The sequence below is a fragment of the Rhincodon typus genome, unplaced genomic scaffold (assembly GCF_021869965.1).
Source record: "Rhincodon typus isolate 14 unplaced genomic scaffold, sRhiTyp1.1 hic_rhity00001002, whole genome shotgun sequence".
Lineage (NCBI taxonomy): Eukaryota > Metazoa > Chordata > Chondrichthyes > Orectolobiformes > Rhincodontidae > Rhincodon > Rhincodon typus.
The window spans coordinates 1-21,680 of record NW_025966640.1 but is presented as its reverse complement, the minus strand read 5'-3'; the positions used below and the strand labels follow the sequence as shown (position 1 = coordinate 21,680).

Here is a 21,680-nt window from a genome sequence, read left to right as displayed (position 1 = left end):
CCCCTCCCCCTTTTCTGATGAAGGGTCTAGGCCCGAAACGTCAGCCTTTCTGCTCCTATGATGCTGCTTGGCCTGCTGTGTTCATCCAGCTCTGCACCTTGTTGTCTCGGATTCTCCAGCATCTGCAGTTCCTAGTATCCCAGTGGAATGCAGATGGGTACAGGTGATTCCAGTGGAATGCAGTGGGGCATGAGCGATTCCAGTGGGATACAGGTGATTCCAGTGGATTGCAGAGCGAGACAGGTGATTGCAGTGGAATACAGAGGGATACAGGTGATTCCAGTGGAATGCTGAGGCATCTGAATGAATTCAATGAGATACAAGTCATTCCAGTGGGATGTGTTGGAGTCTGAATAATTGCAGCAGGATGTGTGAAGTACCAGTGATTCCAGTGGGATAAACAGGACAAGTTGAGTGTGTTGCTGAACTACTTTAGTCCTACATGCTCACTCATTTCTCTTGGCGTGGTGCAGCTGCTTCAACATTCCTTTTGATGTGGGAGGTAAACTGAGAAAGAAACGTCGGATAGTGAGGATGGCTATTCAACTCCTTGGGCCTGTTCTGCCATTCAGGTCAAGGGTACAGCAATTATCATGGGAATTTTAACCTACATACAAACTGGAAAAACCAGGTGGGAAAGGGTAGTCTGGAGGAGAAATTCATTGAATCATCTTGGGACAATTTCTTAATCCAATATGTTATTGCATTAACCAGAGAGCAGGCTACACTGGAGCTGGTTTTGATCAACAAGATAGGATTAATTCCTGATCTGAGTGAAAGCATTCCTGGGTAGCAATGATCATAATATGATTGAATTTTACAAATAGTTTAAGGGAGAGGAATGGGGTCCAAGACTATTATTCTCTCTGCTCCTATGATGCTGCTTGGCCTGCTGTGCTCATCCAGCCCTGCACCTTGTTGTCTCGGATTCTCCAGCATCTGCAGTTCCTACTATCCAAGACTAGTATGTTGAGTTTATATTAAAAAAGTACAAGGTTACGAAAGCAGAGCTAGCAACCATGAACTGACAAATTAGTTTAAAGCATAGGTCAATATAGATGCAGTGGTGATCATTTAAGGGGATATTCCAGAAAGTGTAGAATAGATACATTCCAACAAATAAGAAAAATTCCACCATCCATTGCTAACTAAAAAAGTGAAAGAAAATATCAAACTCAAAGAAATGATAATTCTGTAAAGATAGATGGTAGGTCTGAAGATTGGACAGGATTTCAAAAACAGCAAAGAATAACTAAAAGACTAATGAGGAGGGAAACATTAGAGCATGAGAGTAAGTTAGCTAAAAATATAAAAACACACAGAAAATGTTTTTCTCAGATACTTTAGAAAAGAGTTAACAAAGTAAATGTTGGTCGCATAGGAAATGACTCTGGGAATTAGAGAACGGAAGATAAAGAGATGGCGGATGAATTGAACAGATATTGCGTTGGTCTTCACCGGAGAGGATACAAGTAGCATCTCAGAAATAGTTTTAAATCACAAATTGAAAGGGAGAAAGAAATTCAAGAAAATTACATTCACCAGGGAAGTGGGCGTAGAATCTTAGATCCCCTTTCTACATAGAATATAGAACAGTACAGCACAGAAACAGGCCCTTTGGCCCACAGTGTCATGCCGAACATGAAGCCAAATTAAACTAATCCCTTCTGCCTGCCATTGGACCATATGCCTCCATTCCTTGCATATTTGTGTGCTTATCTAAAAGTCCCTTAATTGCCCCTATTGTATCTGCCCCCACCACCACCTCTGATTGCGTGTTCCACACTCCTACTGCTCTCTATATAAAAAAAACTTGCCCCTCACATCTCCTTTGAATTTTCCCCCTCTGACCTTAAATACATGCTCTCTAGTATTAGACGTTTCAACGCTGGGAAGAAGATTCTGACTGTCAACCCTATCTATGCCTCTCATAATTTTATGAACTTCTATCAGGTCTCCCCTCAACCTCCGCCATTCCACAGAAAACAACCTAGGCTGTCTAGCCTCTCCTTATAGCTCATACCCTCTAATCCAGGTAGCATCCTGGTAAACCACTTCTGCACTCTCTACAAAGTCTCCACAACCTCCCTGTAATGTGGCAACCAGAATTGAACGCAATACTCCAAGTGCGGCCTAACCAAAGTTTTACAAAGCTGCAACATGACATCCTGACTCTTGTACCCAATTCCCTGACGAATAAAGGCAAGTATGCCATACGCCTTCTTTACCACCCTATCTACTTGCGTGGCTACTTTCAGGGAGAAATGGACTTGAACACCAAGATCCCTCCATATATCAGTGCTGTTCAGGGTCCTGCCATTATCCGTATACTTTCCCTTAACATGTGATCTCTCAAAATGCAACACCTCACACTTACCCGGATTAAACTCCATCTGCTATTTCTCCGCCCATATCTGCAACTGATCTATATCCTGCTGTATCTTTTGACAACCTTCTACACTATCCACAACTCCACCGATCTGTCTGCAAAGTTAGTAACCCACTCATCTACATTTTCATCCAAGTCATTTATATACCACAAACAGCAGCAGTCTCAGAACGGATCGCTACAGAACACCACTAGTCATGGAACTCCAGCCAGAAAAGCACCCTTCCACCACTATCTGTCTTCTTTGGGAAGCCAATTCTGAATCAAAGCAGCCAATTCACCATGGATCCCATGCATCTTAATCTTCTGGATGAGTCTACCATGAGGGACTTTGTCAAAAGTCTTACTAAAATCCATGTAGACAATACCCACTGCTCTACCCTCATTGATCACCTTCTGTGCTGTATCATTCTACAGTTCTTTAATTCAGGGAATCATAAAATCATACAATACAGAAGAGGCCCTTCAGCCCATCAAGTCTGCACTGTCAAAAATATACTACCCATACCAGTCCCACATTTCCACACTGTTATCAATGTAAATGACACTTCAAATGCTCAGCCAAGTATTCTTTAAAAGTTGAGGTTTCTCCCAGGCAGGGCATTCCAAATCCCTACATTCTCTGGGGTAAAAGGTTTTTTTTTTCCCTCAAATCCCCTGTAAACCTTGTGCCTTTCACTTTATTGACCCTTCAACTAAGGCAAACAGCTGCTTTCTTTTCACCCTGTCCATGCCACTAATAATCTTATACACCTCTATCAGGGTCCCCCCTCAGCCTTCTCTGCTCCAAAGAAAACAACCTGAGCTTATCCAACCTCTCTCCATAGCCGAAATGCTCCATCCCAGGCAACATCTTGTAGAATCTCCTTTGGTGACCAGAACTGCATACAGTACTCCAGCTGTGGCCTAACCAAAGTTCTGTACAGCTCCAACATGACCTTCCTAAGCTTATAATCTATGCCATGACTGATAAAGGCAAGTGCCACATATGCTTTCTTAACTCCAATATTAACCTGTCCTGCCACCGTCAGGGATATGTGGACAAGCACCCCTGAGCTTCCTAGTGTCCTGTCATTCATTGAGTACTCCTTTGTCTTGTTACTTCTTCTAAAGTGTATCACCTCATTTATCAGGGTTAAATTCCCTCTGCCACTGACCTGCCCATCTGACCAATCCATTTATATTCTCCTGTAACTAAAACCTTCTTCCTCACTATCAATCACCTCGCCAATCTTTGTGTCATTTGGAAACTTATCATCCCTTCATATTCTCATCTACATCATTTAGGAATATCACAAACAATAAGGGACCCAGCACTACTCCCTGTGATACGCCACGGCACACCAATTCCAGTCACACAAACAGCTTTCTACCACCACCCTCTGTCTCCTGCCGCTAAGCCAACTCTGGATGCATTTTGCCAAGTTACCCTGGATCCCACGTGCTTTTACCCTCTTTATGAGTTTCCCACGTGGGACTTTGTCAAAGACTTGCGACATGCACATAAACTATATCAATTTGCCCTACCCTCATCCAAACATGTGGTTCTTTCAGATTGTAAAATAGCTAACGTTCAAAAGGGAGGGAGGCAGAAAGCAAGGAACTACAGGCTAGTTAATTTAGCTTCTGTGTTAGGGAAAATGTCAGAAGCTATTATTAAGGTAAAGTCACCATAATCCTAGTGGACCATAGGTTTACTCATTACAGAGATAACTAGTGGTGGTTTAACCAGAGGGTCAACATGCCTCAGGCAAGGGGACAGATTGAATCCATCATGACACCTTACCCATTGTGCTGGGTGACACAAATATTTCTACAAGATGCCCCGCAATTTCCTCCCTAACTTCCCACATCTTGGGGTACACTAGAACAGGTCCCAGCCAGTGAGAGAATTGAACGCACACTGTTGGCATTATTCTGAATTCCATCCTAGCTATCCAAGTTAATTGACACTAAATGAATATTTAGCGTCAGTTTTTACTGTGGAGAAAGTGTGCCAGAAAACTCAGGGAAATAAACATTTACGTTTTGAAGCCAGATCACATTACATAAGTGGAAGTGCTGGAGATCTTAGAAAATACAAATATAAAGGTGGATAAATCTCTGGAACCTGATCTAGTGTATCTCAAGATGTTGTGGGAAGTTAGGGAGGAAATTGCGGGGCCTCCTGCAGAAAATTTGTGTCATCCAGAACAATGGATGATGTGCCGCATGACTGGAGAGTGGCTAACGTTGTGACTTTGTTAAAGAAGTGATTAAGGAGAAGCCTGGGAATTATAGACCTGTGAGTCTTACTTTGGTGGTGGGTAAGTTGTTGGAAGTGATTCTGAAAGATAGGATTTATATGCATTTGGAGAGGCAAGGAATAATTAGGGATAGTCAGCATGGTTTTGTGCAAGGGAAATCGTACCTCACAAACTTGATTGAATTTTTTCAGGAAGTAACCAAGAAAATTGACGAGGGCAAGGTGGTAGACTTTGTTTATATGGACGTTCGTAAAGATTCCACATGGTAGACTAAAATAGAACAGTACAGCACAGGAACAGGTCCTTCGGTGCACAACGTTGTGCCGAACATAACACCAAATTGAACTAACCCCTTCTGCCCATCGTTGATCCATATTCCTCCTTTTCTTGCATATTCATGTGCTTATCTAAAAGTCCCTTAAACGACCTCATTGCATCTGCCTCTAACACCAGCCCTGACAGCGCATTCCAGGCTTCTTCTACTTTCTGTGTGAAAAACATGCCCCTCAAATCTCCTTTGAAATTTCTCATTCTCACCTTAAAACGCATTCCCCTTAGTATTAAACATTTCAACTCCAGCAAAAAGATTCTGACTGTCAACCCTATAGAATTTCATAGAATCCCGACTGTGTAGGAACAGGCCATTTCGCCCAACAGGGCCACACTGACCATCTGAACAGCATGCCACCAGACCCAACCCCCTACCCTATCCCTATAACCCTGCACTTCCCACGGTTAACCCACCTAGCCTGCACATTCCTGAATACTAAGGCCAATTTAGCATGGCCAATCCACCTACCTTGAACATCTTTGGACTGTGGGAGGAAACCAGAACATCCAGAAGAAACCCACGCAGACACGAAGAGAATGTGCAAACTCTACACAGACAGTCGCCCGAGGGTAGAATTGAACCTAAGTCCCTGGTGCTGTGATGCAGCAGTGCTAACCACTGAGCCATCGTGCACTGCCTCAATGCATCTCATAATTAGATAAACTTCTATCAAGTCTCCCCACAGCCCCCGCCACTCCAAACAAAATAACCCAGGTTTTTGTAGTCTCTTCATATAGCTCATATCCTCTAATCCAGGCAGCATCCTGGTAAACCACGTCTGCACCCTCTCCAAAGCCTCCATATCCTTCCTGTAATGTGGTGATAAAGAACTGAATGCAATACTCTAAGTGTGGCCTAACCAAAGTCTTATAAAGCTGCAACATGACGTCTTGAGTCTTGTACTCAATTCCCTGACCAGTAAAGGCAAGGATGGTTATATGCCTTCCTTACTACCCTATCAACTTGCGTGGCCACTTTCAGGGTGCTATGAACTCGAACCCCAAGATCCCTCTGTACATCAATACTGTTAAGGGTCCTGCTATTAACTGTATACTTTTCCTTAACATTTGATTTCCCAACGTCTAGCACCTCATATTTACCCAATTAAACTCCACCTGCCATTTCTCTGCCTATATCTGCAACTCATCTATATCCCATTGTATGCTTTGATAACCTTCTATACTATCCACAACTCCCCCAATCTTTGTCTTGTCTGCAAACTTATTAATTCACCCATCTACATTTTCATCCAAGTCATTTATATGAATCACAAATAGCAGAGGTCCCTCTGCAGAACACCACTAGTCACGGACCTTCCACCAGAATAACACCCTTCCACCAATACCCTCTCCCTTCTATGGGCAAGCCAATTCTGAATCCAAGACTAATTAGTAAAGTTAGATAACATAGCATTCAGGGTGAGTTTACTAATTGGATACAAAATTGGCTTAATGGCCAGAGAGAGTGATGGTAGAGGGTTGTTTTCGGACTGGAGGCCTGTGACCAGCAGTGTTCCACAGGGATCAGTGCTGGGTCCACTTTTGTCATAGATTCATAGAGCTGTACAGCATGGAAACAGACCCTTCAGTCTAACTCGTTCAGGCTGACCAAATATCCTGAACTAATCTAGTCCCATTTGCCAGCATTTGGCCCATATCCCTCTAAACCCTTCCTATTCATATACCCATCCAGATGCCTTTTAAATGTTGCAATTGTACCAGCCTCCACCACTTCTTCTGGTAGCTCATTCCATATAAGCATCATGGTCTGCGTGAAAAAGCTGCCACTTAGGTCCCTTTTAAATCTTTCTCTTCTCACCTTAAACTTATGTCCTCTATTTGTGCATTCCCCCGCCCCAGGGAAAAGACCTTGGCTATTCACCCTCTCTATACTCATGATTTTACAAACCTCTAGACAGTCACGCCTCAGTCTCCAACGTTCCAGAGAAAATTCACCCTCTCCCTATAGCTCAAACCCCCCAACCCTTGTAAATCTTTTCTGAACTCTTTCAAGTTTCACAACATCCTTCCTATAGCAGGGAGGTCAGAATTGCATGCCATACTCCAAAAGTGGCCTAACCAATGTCCTGTACAGCTGCAACATGACATCCCAACTCCTATATTCAATGCACTGACGAATGGCAGCAAGCATACCAAACGCCATTTTCACTATCCAATGCAACTGCAACTCCACTTTCAAGGAACTATGAACCTGCATTCTCAGGTCTCTTCTGTTCAGCAACACTCCCCAGGACCTTACCATTAAGTGTGCAAGTCCCACCCTCATTTGCCTTTACAAAATGCAGCACCTCACATTTATCTAAACTCCATCTGCCACTCCTCAGCCCATTGGCTGATCTGATCAAGGTACTCTGAGGTAACCTTCTTCACTATCCACTACAGTCCATTTTCAGGTCATCTGCAAACTAACTGATTGTACCTCCTACATTTGCATCCAAAACATTTTGGGTCACAGGCCTCCAGTCTGAAAAACAACCCTCCACCACCACCCTCTGTCTTCTACCTTCAAGCCAGTTCAGTATTCAAATGACTAATTATCCTTGTATTGCATGCGATCTAACCTTGCTAACCAGTCTACATGAGAAACATTGTCAAACGCCTTACTGTCTATATAAACAATGCCCACCGCTCTGTCCTTGTCAATCCTCTTCATTACTTCTTTAAAAAACTCAATCAAGTTAGTAAGACTCTATTTCCTATGCATAAAGCCATGTTGACTATCCCTAATCAGCCCTTGCTTTCCAAATACATGTAAATCCTGTCCCTCAGGATTCCCTCCAACAATTTGCCTATCACTGATGTCAGGTTCACCACTCTATAGTTCCCTGGTTTTTCCTTACCATCTTTTTAAAATAGTAGCACCACGTTAGCCAAACTTCAGTCTTCCGGCACCGCCCCTCTGGCTATCGATGATACAAATATCTCAGCAAGGGGCCCTAGCTTCCCACAGAGTTCAAGGGTACACCTCATCAGATCCCAGAGATTTATCCACCATGAGGCATTTTAAGATGTCCAGCACCTTCTCCCCTGTAATATGGACAATTTCACAATGTTGCTATTTATTTCCCCATGTTCTCTATCTTCCATACCCTTCTCCACAATAAAACTCTAATGCAAAATAAGCGTCATTTATGTAAATGATTTAGATGAGAATATAGAAGGCATGGCCAGCAAGTTTGCAGATGACACCAAAATTGGCGATGTAGTGCACAGTGAATGTTAGCTAAGATTACAGAAAGATGTTGATCAGTTGGGCCAATGTCTGAAGAGTGGCAGAAAGAGTTTCACCTGGATAAATGCGAGGTATTGCATTTTAGTAAAACAAACAAGGGAAGGACTTATACAATTAAAAGTAGAGCCTTAGGTAGTGTTGTAAAACAGAGATCCAGGGGTTCAGGTACGTAATTCTTTGAAGTTTGTCTCACATATTGATAGGGTGCTTAAGGCAGCATTTAGCACACTTGCCTTCATTGCTCAGATCTTTAGTATAGGAGTTGGAGCATTGTATTGAGGTTGTATAGGATGTTAGTGAGGCCTCTTCTGGAGTACTGTGTCTAGTTCTGGTCACCCTGTTATAGAAAGGATATTATTAAATTGGACAGGGTTCAGAAGAGATTTACCAGCACGTTGCTGGGAATGTACGGAGAGGCAGGACAGGCTGGGATTTTTTTCACTAGAATGTTGGAGGTTGAGGGGTGACCTTATAAAGGTTTATAAAATCACAAGGGGTATACACAAGGTGAATGACAGGTGTTTTTTTTCCCCTAGGGTGGGTGATTTTATGACTAAGGGGCATAGTTTTAAGGTGAGAGGAAAGAGATTTAAAGACAAGGGGCAATTTTTTTACATAGTGGTTTGTGTCATTTGAACTTCAAGGAAGTGGTGGATGCTTAAGAGACATTTGTTTAAATGTTTGAGACATTTAGATAAACTCATGAATAAGAAATGTTTGGAGGGATATGGGCGAAATGCAGGCAGGTGAGTCTAGTTTAGTTTGGGATTACAGTCAGCGTGGACTGGTTGGACCGAACGGTCTATTTCGGTGTTGCATAACTCTACCTTGAACATATTTGAGAACCTGTCATAATCAGATGAAGCCAATATTGTTTTGTAAAAGGAAATCAGTTCTAACTAATTTATTGAAATTCTTTGAAGTAACTTGCGCTTTCAACAATGGGGAACGAATGCGTACGTTGAACTCAGATTTCCAGACAGCATTTGATAAGACGCTACATTAAAGATTACTGTGGAAAACTAAAGCTCATAGTGTTGGGGGTTACAGATTGGCATGGATAGAAGACTGGCTGGTTCACAGGAAGTAGGAAGTAGGAATAAATAGGTATCTTTTCAGGCTGGCAGGACGTTATAAGTAGTGTGTAATTGGGGTTGGTGCTAAGGCATCAGCTCTTTACAATTGTATAAATCATTTGAATGAAAGGACTAAAGGCTCAGTAGCTTAATTTGCTGATGACACAAAGACAGCAGAAAAGTAAGTTGTGAAGAGGATATAAGGAGCCTACAAAGGGATACACAGGTTGTGGGTGAGCAAAGATCTGACAAATGGAGTGCAATATGGCAAAGTGTGAAATTGTCCATTTTGGTAGGAAGAATAGAAAAGCCTATCATCTAAATGGTGGAAGTTGTAGAGATTTGGGTGCTCCAGCGTATGAATCATAGAAGCTTAATATGCAGGTTCAGCAAATAATCAGGAAAGCTAGTAGAGTGTTATGGTCTATTGCAAAGGGACTCGTATGCAAGACCAGGGAGGTTATGCTTCAGTTACACAGAGCATTGGTGAGACCACATCTAGAGTACTGAGTAAACTACTGCTCACCATACATATTTTAAGAATATTACTGCACTAGGAGCAGTTTCAAGGTTTACCGAACTAATACCTGGAAAGAGCAGATTGCCTTATGAAGAAAGATTAGGCAGACCAGGCCTACATCCTCTGGAGTTTAGAAAGAATTAAAGGTGACTTAATTGAAATATAAAAGATCCCGAGGGTATTTGACTGGCTGATGTCAAAAGGATGCTTCCTCCTATGGGAGGGTTTAGAAACTAGGGTTTGTAGTTTAAAAATAAAGGGGTCACCCTTTTAAAACAGAGATGGGGTAAAAAATTTCACCCTGAGAGTTGCAAGGCTTTAGAATCCCTTCCTCCAGAGGCAGCGGATGCAGAATCTTTAAATATTTTTAAAGGCAGAGGTAGACAGATTCTTGATTACCAAGGGGATGAAAGATATTAGGGAGATGTAGGAATGTAGAATTGAGGTTAAAATCAGATCAGCATAATCTTACTGAATGGTGGAACAGGCTCGACTGCCGAGTGGCCTACTCATGTTCCTTTTCAGGTGTATATTCAATCACATTTTGCTGATCTGAATCTTAACTCTACCTACCCGATTTAGTCCCATTGAAACAGTAACTTTTAAAAAAAGTGATCCATCTCAGATTTGACATCTTCTGCCGCACCAGCTGTTTGGAGAATTCCAGATTTCCACTAGTCTCTATGTAAGTATGTGCTTCTATACATCAACCCAAACAATGTAACAATTCTGGCATTTTGAACTGCCTGGTTTGAATTTTAAGGTCTCGCTCCCTTGTTCCAGATCCTCCCATCACAGGAAATGGAATCCTTTAATCATCTTAAGCAGCTCAATGGGATCATCCTTTAATCTCACATTCAGGGAACACTAATCTCATCTGTAACCTGTGCACCCAGTTTAATCTTTGAGTCCCTGTTTCATTCTAAAGAATCAATAAGGCATCCTGCCCAAGGCACTGGGTCCAGGACTGGACACAGTCTTTCCAGCTGCAGGCTGGAGAAGAGCTCTGTAAAACTAGAACACAATTTCCAGCTTTTAACTTTCATCTCCATCGAGCTGGAATTAAACTTCCATTCACCTTTCTCATTCTAGTTTGTATCTGCTCACTTGTTTTTAGTGATTTCTGCACTTTGACCCATAAATCTCTGCTCGCCCACAGTTGTGAACTTCTCCCCATTGAGAAAACCCCCTTTCTTGCCACCAAAATGGATGAGGTCTCACTTTCCCACATCGAACGCCATCTGCCAAAATTTGAGTTACTCACCAAGTCTATTGTGCGTGGGTCTGGGGTTTTGATTGTATATACTTATCTCCCCACAGACAGAGACCAATGTACCCTGCCACAGTTCAGGAAGGTTCAGTGATAATTTACTTTAATTCAGATTGCAAACAAACATGATCAGCGCATCTCCAACAAGAGGCTTCAGAGTCAAGGGAAATAAGTTGAACTGCTGCCAAGGCTCCATACACTAGAACAGCTGCACGGCAGTCAGGCCCAGGCCACATGTCAGTAACCCTCATTCGCCCAGGTCACATTGTAGTCTGGATACTTGGCTTTCAGGAGCTCTGTTGTGATTTCATGCTTTGCACGTCCATAGCCCTGCGCACAAAAGGACAAGATAATGTGATAAACTTATTACTCAGTTCCTGCGACAGAAATCCTTCACAAATTTGGACAGTTAAGCATGTACCGTCTGATGTATTGCATTCCCTTCCTAAAGGAGCTGATTCAAAGGTTCCACTCATTTGATTCAGCAGCTTTTCAGTGAGTTACCCTGCTCCATGGCCAAACTCTTTCCCGAGGTTCTGACTGTGTCAACAGTCTACTCTCAAGAGAAACAGCCTCAAGAGATGCTCATATCAGGAACCCATTCACCTTCCCAGCTCTCCTCACTACCCAGCAACCACAACGAACCCCCCCACCTCACCCCCAAACACTGCCCCCCCATCACGACCACCTCCCATTACCAGTGGCACAGGGCAGTGGAGAAATGATCAAGCTGCCGGCTGAACAGGCGCTCCATGTTGCTAAACCTTCAACACCATTATCCCCTCCAGACAGATCTCAAAACTGCATGACCTTGGTCTCAGCTCTGCCCTCTGCAACTGGATCCTCAGCTTTCTGACCCACAGGCCACAATCAGTGAGGATAAGTAACTGCACCTCCTCCACAATAACACTCAACACTGGAGCCCCCCAGGGATGCGTCCTCAGCCCCCTACTGTACCCCTTGTACACCTACAACTGTGTTGCCAGATTCCAAATGAACGCCATCTACAAGTTCGGATATCTAACAACGATGTGTCAAAACACACAAGGGAGATAGAAGGCTTGGTGACGTGGTGCAATGAAAACAATCTCTCTCTCAATGTCGGCAAAACTAAAAAAAACTGATCATCGACTTCAGAAAGATAGGAGGAGAACACACCCCCATCTACATCAACGGAACCGAGTTGAGAGAGTGAAGAGCACAAAGTTCCTCGGAGAGACGATAACTGACGACCTGTCCTGGGCTTCTCACATAGACGCGACAGTCAAGAAGGCACAACAACGCCTCTTCTTCCTCAGGCAGGAAATTTGGCATGTCCATAAGGTCCCTCACCAACTTCTACAGATGCACCATTGAAAGCTTACGGTCTGGGTGCATAATGGCCTGCTATGGCAACTGCTCTGCCAGGACCGTAAGAAACTACAGAAGGTGGTGCGCACAGCCAGGACCATCACGGAAGCCAACCTTCCATCCATGGACTCTATTTAATGGCTCGCTGCTGCAGAAAGGCAGCCAACATCATCAAAGACCCAACGCACCCGAGTAATGACTGCCTACAACTTCTTCCGTCAGGCATAAGATACAGAAGCCTGAACATATGCACAAGCAGGTTCAGGAACAGCTTCTTTCCAGCTGTTATCAGACTGTTGAATAGACTCTAGCCTCACATAACGTAACCTGCAATGTAATCTGTATGCCTCTAAGTCTTTTTGATTTGCCCATCCTTTGCTTGCTGTGATCTGCCTGTATCACTCACAAACAAAGCTTTTCACTGTATTTCGGTACACTTGACAATAAAAATCAATCAGGTCATCAGGCAGCAGCTCAGTCATTTTAGAAGAGCTTAAATGATTTGAATGGAGTGGTCAACTGTATCATAGCCAAGTTAGCTGATGATATGAAAATAGGAAAACAGCTGGTGAGGTTAGGAGGAGTTTCAAAGAGATAATCGAGAGGATCAATGAGCCAGTTAAAAATATGAATTATGTGGGAAAATGTGAAGTTGTTCATTTTTGCAGGAAGAATAGAAAAACAGAATACTGCTTAAACGGAGAGAAAGAGACTACAGAATACTGTAGTACAGAGGAATCTGGGTGTATTTGCTCATAGATAATAAAAAGTGCAGGCCATTCAGCCCTTTAAGGTTGTTCTGTAATCATGGCTGATGTTCTACATCAAAGCCATTTCTCTATCCCCATAATGTCTTGATATCTTTGATCAAAGCTAGTTAGGAGGCAGATACAGCAAGTAATCAAGAAGGCAAACAGCATATTGGAATAGGGATGGAGTATGCAAGTAAGAGATCTTTCTACAACTATACAGAATGTTTGTTAAGACCTCACCTGGAGTACTGTGTAGAATTTTGGTCTTCTTACTTAAGTTGGAATATACTTGCACTAAAGCATTTGAGAGAAGGTTCACTCTGCTCATTCCTGGGATGAAAGCATTTGTCTGATGATGAAAGGTTGGATCTATACTCAACGAGAATTAGAGCTGAGCTTATTGAAACTTAGAAAGAGAGAGCGCGGTCTAACAAGGTATATGCTGAGAGGATGTTTTATCTGTGGAACTGTCAAGAGCTGGGCACGCAGTTCAAAACTAATTTATAAAGTTGGAGATGAGAAGGAATTTCTTCAGGGGTCATTAGGCCAGTCCTGTACACATTGACTGTTCACATACATTCGCCTCCGTCCTAACAATGCACATACGCCTCACCCTCCCGGCACACACACACACCCTGAATATAGGAACAACCTCCTGCGCTCTCTTCATAATGGGATCAGCCCAATGATTATGTCTGACAATGAACACTCCCTGTTGACATTGACTCTGCAGCACCTCTCATACATTGTCCCCTGACAGTGCTGTAATAAACTACGCATATGCCCTTTGTACTTACCATGGAGTATCCATACACATGGATTGTCTTCTTGGCGCTGTTATGGTTAATACGACCACCACCTTGGCACTCACACTGCAGACCCTGCTTCTGAATCCAGCTAGACACTTGCTCATAGATATCAGCTGTAGTTATGATAAAACACAAAACCATTTCATGACTGTTGTGTATTTGGTAAGTATAGTGGACTGTCACTTCACTGGCCCTTCTTGAACAGTTACAGTGATTGGAAGTACCATGTCAACCGCATAATTCACTGCAAACATTCCCAAAATGGCTTCATGAAAACTCCCTCCACACCAATTGTACATGATCCAGATCCTCATTTGTAAACAGCACGTATATATACAATCCCCAGATTCAGACAGCTGACCACAGAGGTGCCTTAGGGCGTTATCAATTACTCCAAATGTTTTCCTCAATAAAACTGCTCTGATTGCTTCAATTCAGCTATATTCAGTGTTTCTGATAAACACTCACACTGCGCATTTCCTCTAAAAGTTGCCCGTTTTCATCAACTCATTTCGCAGCTCAGAAGCATACACTTTCACCCGCTCCATTCAGTCCACTGCTGTTTGTACATTTTTAATGTGGTGTATTATTTTATCATAATTTTCATTGATTTATTGTCAGCGACATTTTAGGAATTTGAACGTTATCACCGAATTTTAATTTGAAGAAAAAATACCAACACCATCCAAGCTAAATGTTATTCGCCAACTGGTTTGAATTCTGATTTTTCCACATTCTGGCCCTATTAGATTCATTTATTTTCCAGATTAAAGAAACCCCCTTATTCTCTCTCTCATTGGAAATCTTATTCATAATAAGGTGCGTCCATTAAACCCAGGTGACTACATAAAGACGCAACATCATAGTTGGCACAAACTGTCTCAAATGTGATATGGGAGCTCCTGGCTTGATGGGGAATCTATACAAATGGCAATGAGTAGGTTATTTCAATAAATGTTTAAGTGTGGGTTAGACACTATTTCTCCATAAACAATAACAAATTCAATGTCCAACTACACTTGCATGTTTACACAGACTCCCACTGATGAACTGGCTTAATGCACTAACCCAATAATGACACTAAACAGGCCGGCCCAGTTAGATCCCTGGGCTCTGCTCAGTCAGCTACTCCAATGCAAAGAGCTGAGAGAAGTTGCCAGGGTAAAACAAGGTCAGACAGGATTTGCTACTTCTCTTTCCTCCTCTGAAACATAGAGCCTGTTCCTGTGCTGTACAGTTCTCCGGCCTACGATGTGGTGCTGAACGTGACACCAAACTGAACTAATCCCTTCTGCCCACCCTTGGTCCATATCCCTCCATTCCTTGCTTATTCATGTGCCTATCTGAAAGCCCCTTAAACACCCCTATCACGTCTGCCTTCACCACCACCCCTGGTAGCACATTCCAGGCACCCACCACTTTGTGTAAAAGACTTGCTTGTCACATCTCATTTGGACTTTCTCCCTCTTACTTTTAATGCATGCCCTCTAGTATTAGAAATTTCAACTCAGGAAAAAATTCTGACTGTCAGCCCTTCCTATGCCTCTCAATTTATAAATTTCTGTCAGGTCTCTCCTCAGCCTCTGCCACTCCAGAGAAAATAACACTAGGCTGTCCGCCTTCTCCTTATAGCTCATACTCTCCAGCACAGGTAGCATCCTGGTAAACCTCTTCTGCACCCTCCCTAAAGCCTCCACATCCTTCTTGTAACGTGGCAACCAGATTTGAACACAATACTCTAAGCATGGTCTCACCAAAGTGTCAAAGCTGCAACATCACTTCCTGACTCTTGTACTCAATTCCCTGACCAATAAAGGTAACCATGCCATATGCTTTCTTTACCACCCTATCTACTAGTGCTGCCGCTTTTAGTGAGCTATGGACTTGAAGCCCAAGATCTCTCTGTAGGTCTGTTCAGGGTCCTGCCATTAATCATACACCTTCCTCAAAATTTGACCTCCCAAAGTGCAACACCTCACTCTTATCTGGATTTTACTCCATCTGCCATATCAGCAACTGATCTATATTCCGCTGTATCCTTTGACAACCTTCTACACTATTCACAACTCCACCGATCTTTGTGTCATCTGCCAACTTAGTAACCTACTAATCTGGTTTTCAAAAAACACCCTTTCACCACTACCTTCTGCCTTCTATTGGGAAGCCAATTCTGAATGCAAGCAGCCAAGTCACAGTGGATGCCATGCATCTTAATCTTCTGGATGAGCCTACCATGAGGGACTTTGTCAAAAGCCTCACTAAAATCCATGTAGACAACATCCACTGCTCTACACTCAATCATCTTCATCACCACCTCAAAGAAAAATCTAGTTACCTAGACATGACCTGCCCTGCACAAAGCCATGCTAACTGTCCTTAATTAGGTCATCCTTTTCCAAATGCATGTAAATCTTATCCCTGAGAATTCTCTCCAATAGCTTCCCAACCACTGATGGGAGGCTCACCAGTCTATAGTTTCCTAGATTATCCTCATTTCCCTTCTTGAGCAGAGGAACAGCATTAGCTACTAGCCAGTCCTTCAGGACCTTTCCAGTAGCTAGCAAGGGTACAAAGATCTTGGTCAAGGCCCTAGCAATCTCCTCCCTTGCCTCTCTCAATAACCTGGGATAGATTCCATTAGTCCCTGAGGACTTATCCACCTTAATGTTCTTGAAGAGACCCAACTACTTTCTTGACCTCCAATTGCCACAGCATATTAGCATGCCACACATTAATATCACTATCCTCCATATCCTTCTCCTGAGTGAATATGGACGCAAAGTGCCCATATAGGATCTTGCCCACATCCTCTCCCTCCAAGCACAATTTCACTCCTTTATCCTTGAGTGGTCTACCTTCTCCCTAGTTATCCTCCTGCTCTTAATAGGTGTACAAAATGCCTTGAGATTCTCTTTAACCCTACTTGCCAAGGTCATTTCATTGCCCCTTCTTTGCTCTCATTATTCCCTGCTCGAGTTGTTTCCTGCTTTATATTCATCATGGGTCCTGTCCAATTTTAACTTCTAAACGTTACACATGCTTCCTCTCACTTTTTGACTAAATTCACAACCTACTCCGTCATCCAAGGGTCCCTTACCTTGCCATCTTTATCCTTCCTCCTTAGTGGAACATGCCGGTCCTGAACTCTCATCAGCAGGACTTTTAAACAATTCCCATATATCAAATGTAGACTTGCCTGCTAACAGGTCCTTACAATTAACACTCCCTAGCTCCTGCCTAAAACTGACATAATTTGCCCTCCCCCAATTTTACCACCTTCCCACATGGTCCTGACTTATCCTTATTGATAGCTATCTTAAAACTTAGGGGGTTGTGATCACTGTTTCCAAAATGCTCTCCCACTGTAAAGTTAGTTACCTGGCCAGGCTCATTACCCAGTAGAAGGTCCTGTGGCCCCTCCTCTAGTTGGGCTATCCACAAAAGTTTTCAGGAAACCCTCTCAGATGCACCTAATAAATTCTGACCTGTCTAAGCCTTTTGCTCTAAGGGAGTCCCAGTCAATATTGGGAAAGTTAAAGTCACCTACTATGATAACCCTATTGTTAGTGCATCTTGCCATAATGTGCCTACACATCTGTTCCTCAATATCTCGGTGGCTGTTGTGGGGCCTATAGCGTAATCCCATCACTGTTTGCGCATTTCTTGTTTTTGAGCTCTACTAATATTGGCTCAGTGGATGCGCCCTCCACTATGTCCTCTCTGAGAGCTAGTGCGACTTTCTCCCTGATTAGTAATGCAACTCCTCCACCTCTTACCTCCCTCTCCCCCTCATCTAAAACATCAAAACCCTGGAACGTTGAGCAACCAATCAACCCTCTCTCAACCAAGTCTCTTGAATGGTCACAATATCATAGCCCCATGTACTGATCCAGGATCTAAGCTCATCTGCCTTACCCATAATGGTCCGTGCATTGAAATAAACACACTAAAGACAATTTGGATTTGATAAACTTTGTACAGTTTTGTTAAAGTAATGGAGAAACTGATGAGAGCAGTGATCAATGAATTTTCAAGGCTTTCAACAATGTACTACTAGTCAGAAGACCTGACGGTGAAAATAAAATCCATAAATTAAAAGAGGTAATAACTAAATAGATTTAAAATTGGTGGAAACACATAGTTGAACAGAAAGGGGAACAGTTGTTTTTCAGACAAAGGTAAGATACCCGATAGTTATCTTTCGTGTTCAGTCCAAGCGACCATTACTGTTTGATAGATCTGAATGACCAGCACCAGACGCACAGTGCAGAAGTTCAAAACCTGCAGCTAACACAGCTTGAAAGTGAAGAGATTGACTGAAGTGAGCAGTGAAATGCCAATTAATCCACACAAATGCAAATTGCTGATTTTGGGATGGAGACTGAGGAGAAGTGGTAGAGACAAGTACAATTACAAGAAGACATTTAGATAGGCATATGGATAGGTATAGATAGTTATAGGCCAAACGTGGGTAAACAGGACTGGTACAGTTTAGAAAACCAGGTCAGCATGGACAAGTTGGGTTGAAGGGACTGTTTCCACGTTGTATGACTCTATGCAACTTAGAACAAAGGGGACAATCTAAAGGGCCAGCAGGAGCCAAGAGTCCTGGGTACGTAGGTCAAACCCAGACCTTTAGGGAGAATGTTAAGGCCTGAGAGATTTGCTAACATGCTACCAGGGATGAGTTTTCAGTTACGTGGAGAGTTAAGAGAAAGTGGAGTTGCAGGCCATAGAGCAAAAAAAAGTTAGACAAGTTGACAGTGGCATTCAAAATCTTGTAGTAGTTTGAGATTTTGTTTGTTCCATGCAGTAACGGAAGACTTGGTAATCAATGGACACAAGGTTTAGGACACTGATAAACATGTCAGAGGGCACGAAGAAACCATTTTTGATACAAGTTGTGATCTAGAACGCTATGCCTGAAAGGGCAGAAACAGATTCAATAGGAACTTTCAAAAGGGATAAATACTTGAAGGGGAATTACGAGACACACTGAAATGGTGCCTCCACAGGGTCCCTTCAAACATTCCTGAGTGACCAATCTCACCGGACAGTGCATCCTGACACCCAGATTGCTGCCACGCACTCAACTCTCCACCTCCCCATTCGACATCAACTGGGCAGCATTGAAAATTTGCTGTATTGGATACAGCCATTCAGTCCATCATGCCTGTTCTAGTTGAGGAAGTATCATCTATCCAATTCCCATTTCTCAGCTCTTAGTCCATATCTCAGTATTTCAGGTATCCTAGTATTATTAAATTGTGACAAAGGTCCCTATATTTAGCACCCATTCAGACAGCAGATCCTGCCCCAAACCCATCCTCCCAAAAGCCTAATCTATCCAGTCATTACTTAGATCTAACATCACCCCGGAAATCTCCTCTATAATTACTTCAACAGGATCATATCTTTCTGACCAAACTATCCATCTCACCGATTCCTCTCTCCTACCCCAATTCCTGACTCCGCTCCACTTTCCACTCATCATTCCCCCCTCCCTACCATTGCACATCTCTCCCCTTCATTCCCCTCCCTTCTCCCCTACTTCCCTCTACCTCACTCCCTCATTCCCTTTATCCAACCCTGTCCACTTTTCCACCCTTTTCCCTTCCTCACCCCTCGTTCATTCCCCTTGAAGGAGAACAACTGCATGATAGAGGCAAAGTAGGGAGCTGATCTCAGGATTCGTCTGCTTCCATTATCTTTCCTTCTTTTTTACTTTTGCTCTTTTCTTTTCTTTGAAGCCTGAAGAGTGGCGAGTGGAGGAAGAAGGCTCTAGCAGCAGCCATGCCAGGCATGGCTCCACCCTAGCCTAGGGTCCCCCAGTGAGCAAAGAGCAGCTCCCATGCTGACTCCCCTGGCCTGGACTCACAGGCGAGGCTGAGGCACCAGTTCTGCAGCTAGGCCTGGGCACCTGAAGGAGCAGAAGCATCAGTGAACAGGATGGATGGTGGATCAGCAACAGTGTCTGAAGCAGTGTCAGGTGGGGAACAGGGGCTTCTCCTTGGCCCAGCACAGTGGTCTCCTGCTGTAGTGGTTGTGTCCCAGCATGGAGGTCTTCTTCATCTTTGGCATCCAGATATTCCAGCGACCTGAATGGCAGTCTCAACTCAGCTGCATCTTCAGGGTTTCTCATCGTTCCTTACTTGGCTTTCCCCAATCCCAGGAGCTGTTGACTGAACTGTGATGGACTTTATCTTGATTTTACTTTTTTAACTATTTATGACCTCCATCATTAATGTAGGCATTGTAGTAGGGTGGCAAATAGCTTTTCATTGTATTTTTCATGTAAAAGTATATGTAACGATAAATTTCTATTTTTTTCACTGGAGCATTGGATGTAGAGGTTTACAAAATAATGAGGGGCATGGATAGGGTGAATAGCCAAAGTCCTTTACCCCTAGGGTCAGGGAATGCAAAACTAGGGGGCCATATTTTTAACATGAGAGGAGAGAGATTTGAAAAAAGACACGAGGGGCAATTTTTTTTTATACAGAGAGTGGTGTTTGGGATGAACTTTCAGAGAAAGTGGTGGATGCGGGAACAGATACAACATTTAAAAGACGTAAGTACAGGAATGGTAAAGATGTTCAGGGATATGGGTGGGGAGCAGGCAGGTGGGTCTAGTTTAGTTTGGGATTAGGGTCAGCATGGAGTGGATGGACCGAAGGGGCTGTTTCCGTACTGTGCGACTCTATTCCCTCCCTCTGCCCTGGATTCCCGGTGTTTGCCCGGCTCCTCCTGTTTACCGTGATACTCGGCCGAAGCCCAGCCGCGGACGATAGTCTTCTCCTGGGGGTTGTCACTTTCACTCCACACACGAATGAGGACGTATTTAAAGACGCCGCCCGGATCGATGCGGACATCATCGAGCTCCGCCAAACTGAGCGCCATGGAGCCGCCAGAGTGCAAGCCCCCGCTATAACACACTGAGCATGCGCGTTGCCGGCACGGCCGTAACGCATATCGAGCATGCACATGACCGGCAGGGACGTAGCACGAGGTGCATGCGCATGACCGGCAGGGACGTTATGCTTACCAAGCATGCTTGGTGACCGGCACGGCGTTATTCATAATACGCGTTCCACCAATCGGAGAGGTGGTTATGAACACCAAGCATGCGCATGTGCGGCACGACCGTAGACACAAAGAACACGGGCGTCAGACATAGTAACAACTGCCGATGCTGGAGTCAGAAATAACACAGTGTGGAAATAGTAAGAACTGCAGTTGCTGGAGTCAGAGATAATAGTGTGGTGCTGGAGGAGCACAGCAGGCAGCACCAGCACGGCCGTAGGCATACTGAGCACGCGCACTATCCCCGCTCCGAACCCCACCTGCAACCTCTACTAAGCATGCGCATTATTTCCACACTGGGTAATTCCCAACATTCGCCAAACGGGCGGTGCTGATAGAGCGACCCAGTACAAACTCCCACACAACATACCCAGCTCCCACAGTACAAACCCCCCACACAACATACCCAGCGCCCACGGTACAAACCCCCCACACAATATACCCAGCGCCCACAGTACAAACCCCCCACACAACATACCCAGCGCCCACAGTACAAACCCCCCACACAGCATACCCAGCGCCCATAGTACAAACCCCCCACACAACATACCCAGAACCCACAGTACAAGCCCCCACATAATATACCAACTACCCACAGCACC

At 43.8% G+C, this 21,680-nt stretch overlaps 1 protein-coding gene across 2 annotated transcripts; it reads right to left on the bottom strand.

The window, feature by feature from the left end:
• Positions 1–11,170: 11,170 nt before the first annotated feature.
• On the bottom strand, positions 11,171–21,256 carry LOC125481141 (14 kDa phosphohistidine phosphatase-like). Of its 2 annotated transcripts, XM_048592314.1 has the most exons (3): positions 20,751–20,978; positions 13,984–14,108; positions 11,171–11,414 (listed from the first exon to the last, which is right to left on the bottom strand). In XM_048592314.1, the coding sequence occupies exons 1-3, from the start codon at positions 20,893–20,895 to the stop codon at positions 11,322–11,324; spliced, it is 363 nt and encodes a 120-aa protein (XP_048448271.1). In that variant the 5' UTR covers positions 20,896–20,978; the 3' UTR covers positions 11,171–11,321. The 2 variants fall into 2 exon arrangements, with proteins under 2 accessions (XP_048448271.1, XP_048448270.1); XM_048592313.1 differs by lacking the exon at positions 13,984–14,108 and having other exon boundaries at positions 20,751–21,256.
• Between the last annotated feature and the right edge of the window lie 424 nt (positions 21,257–21,680).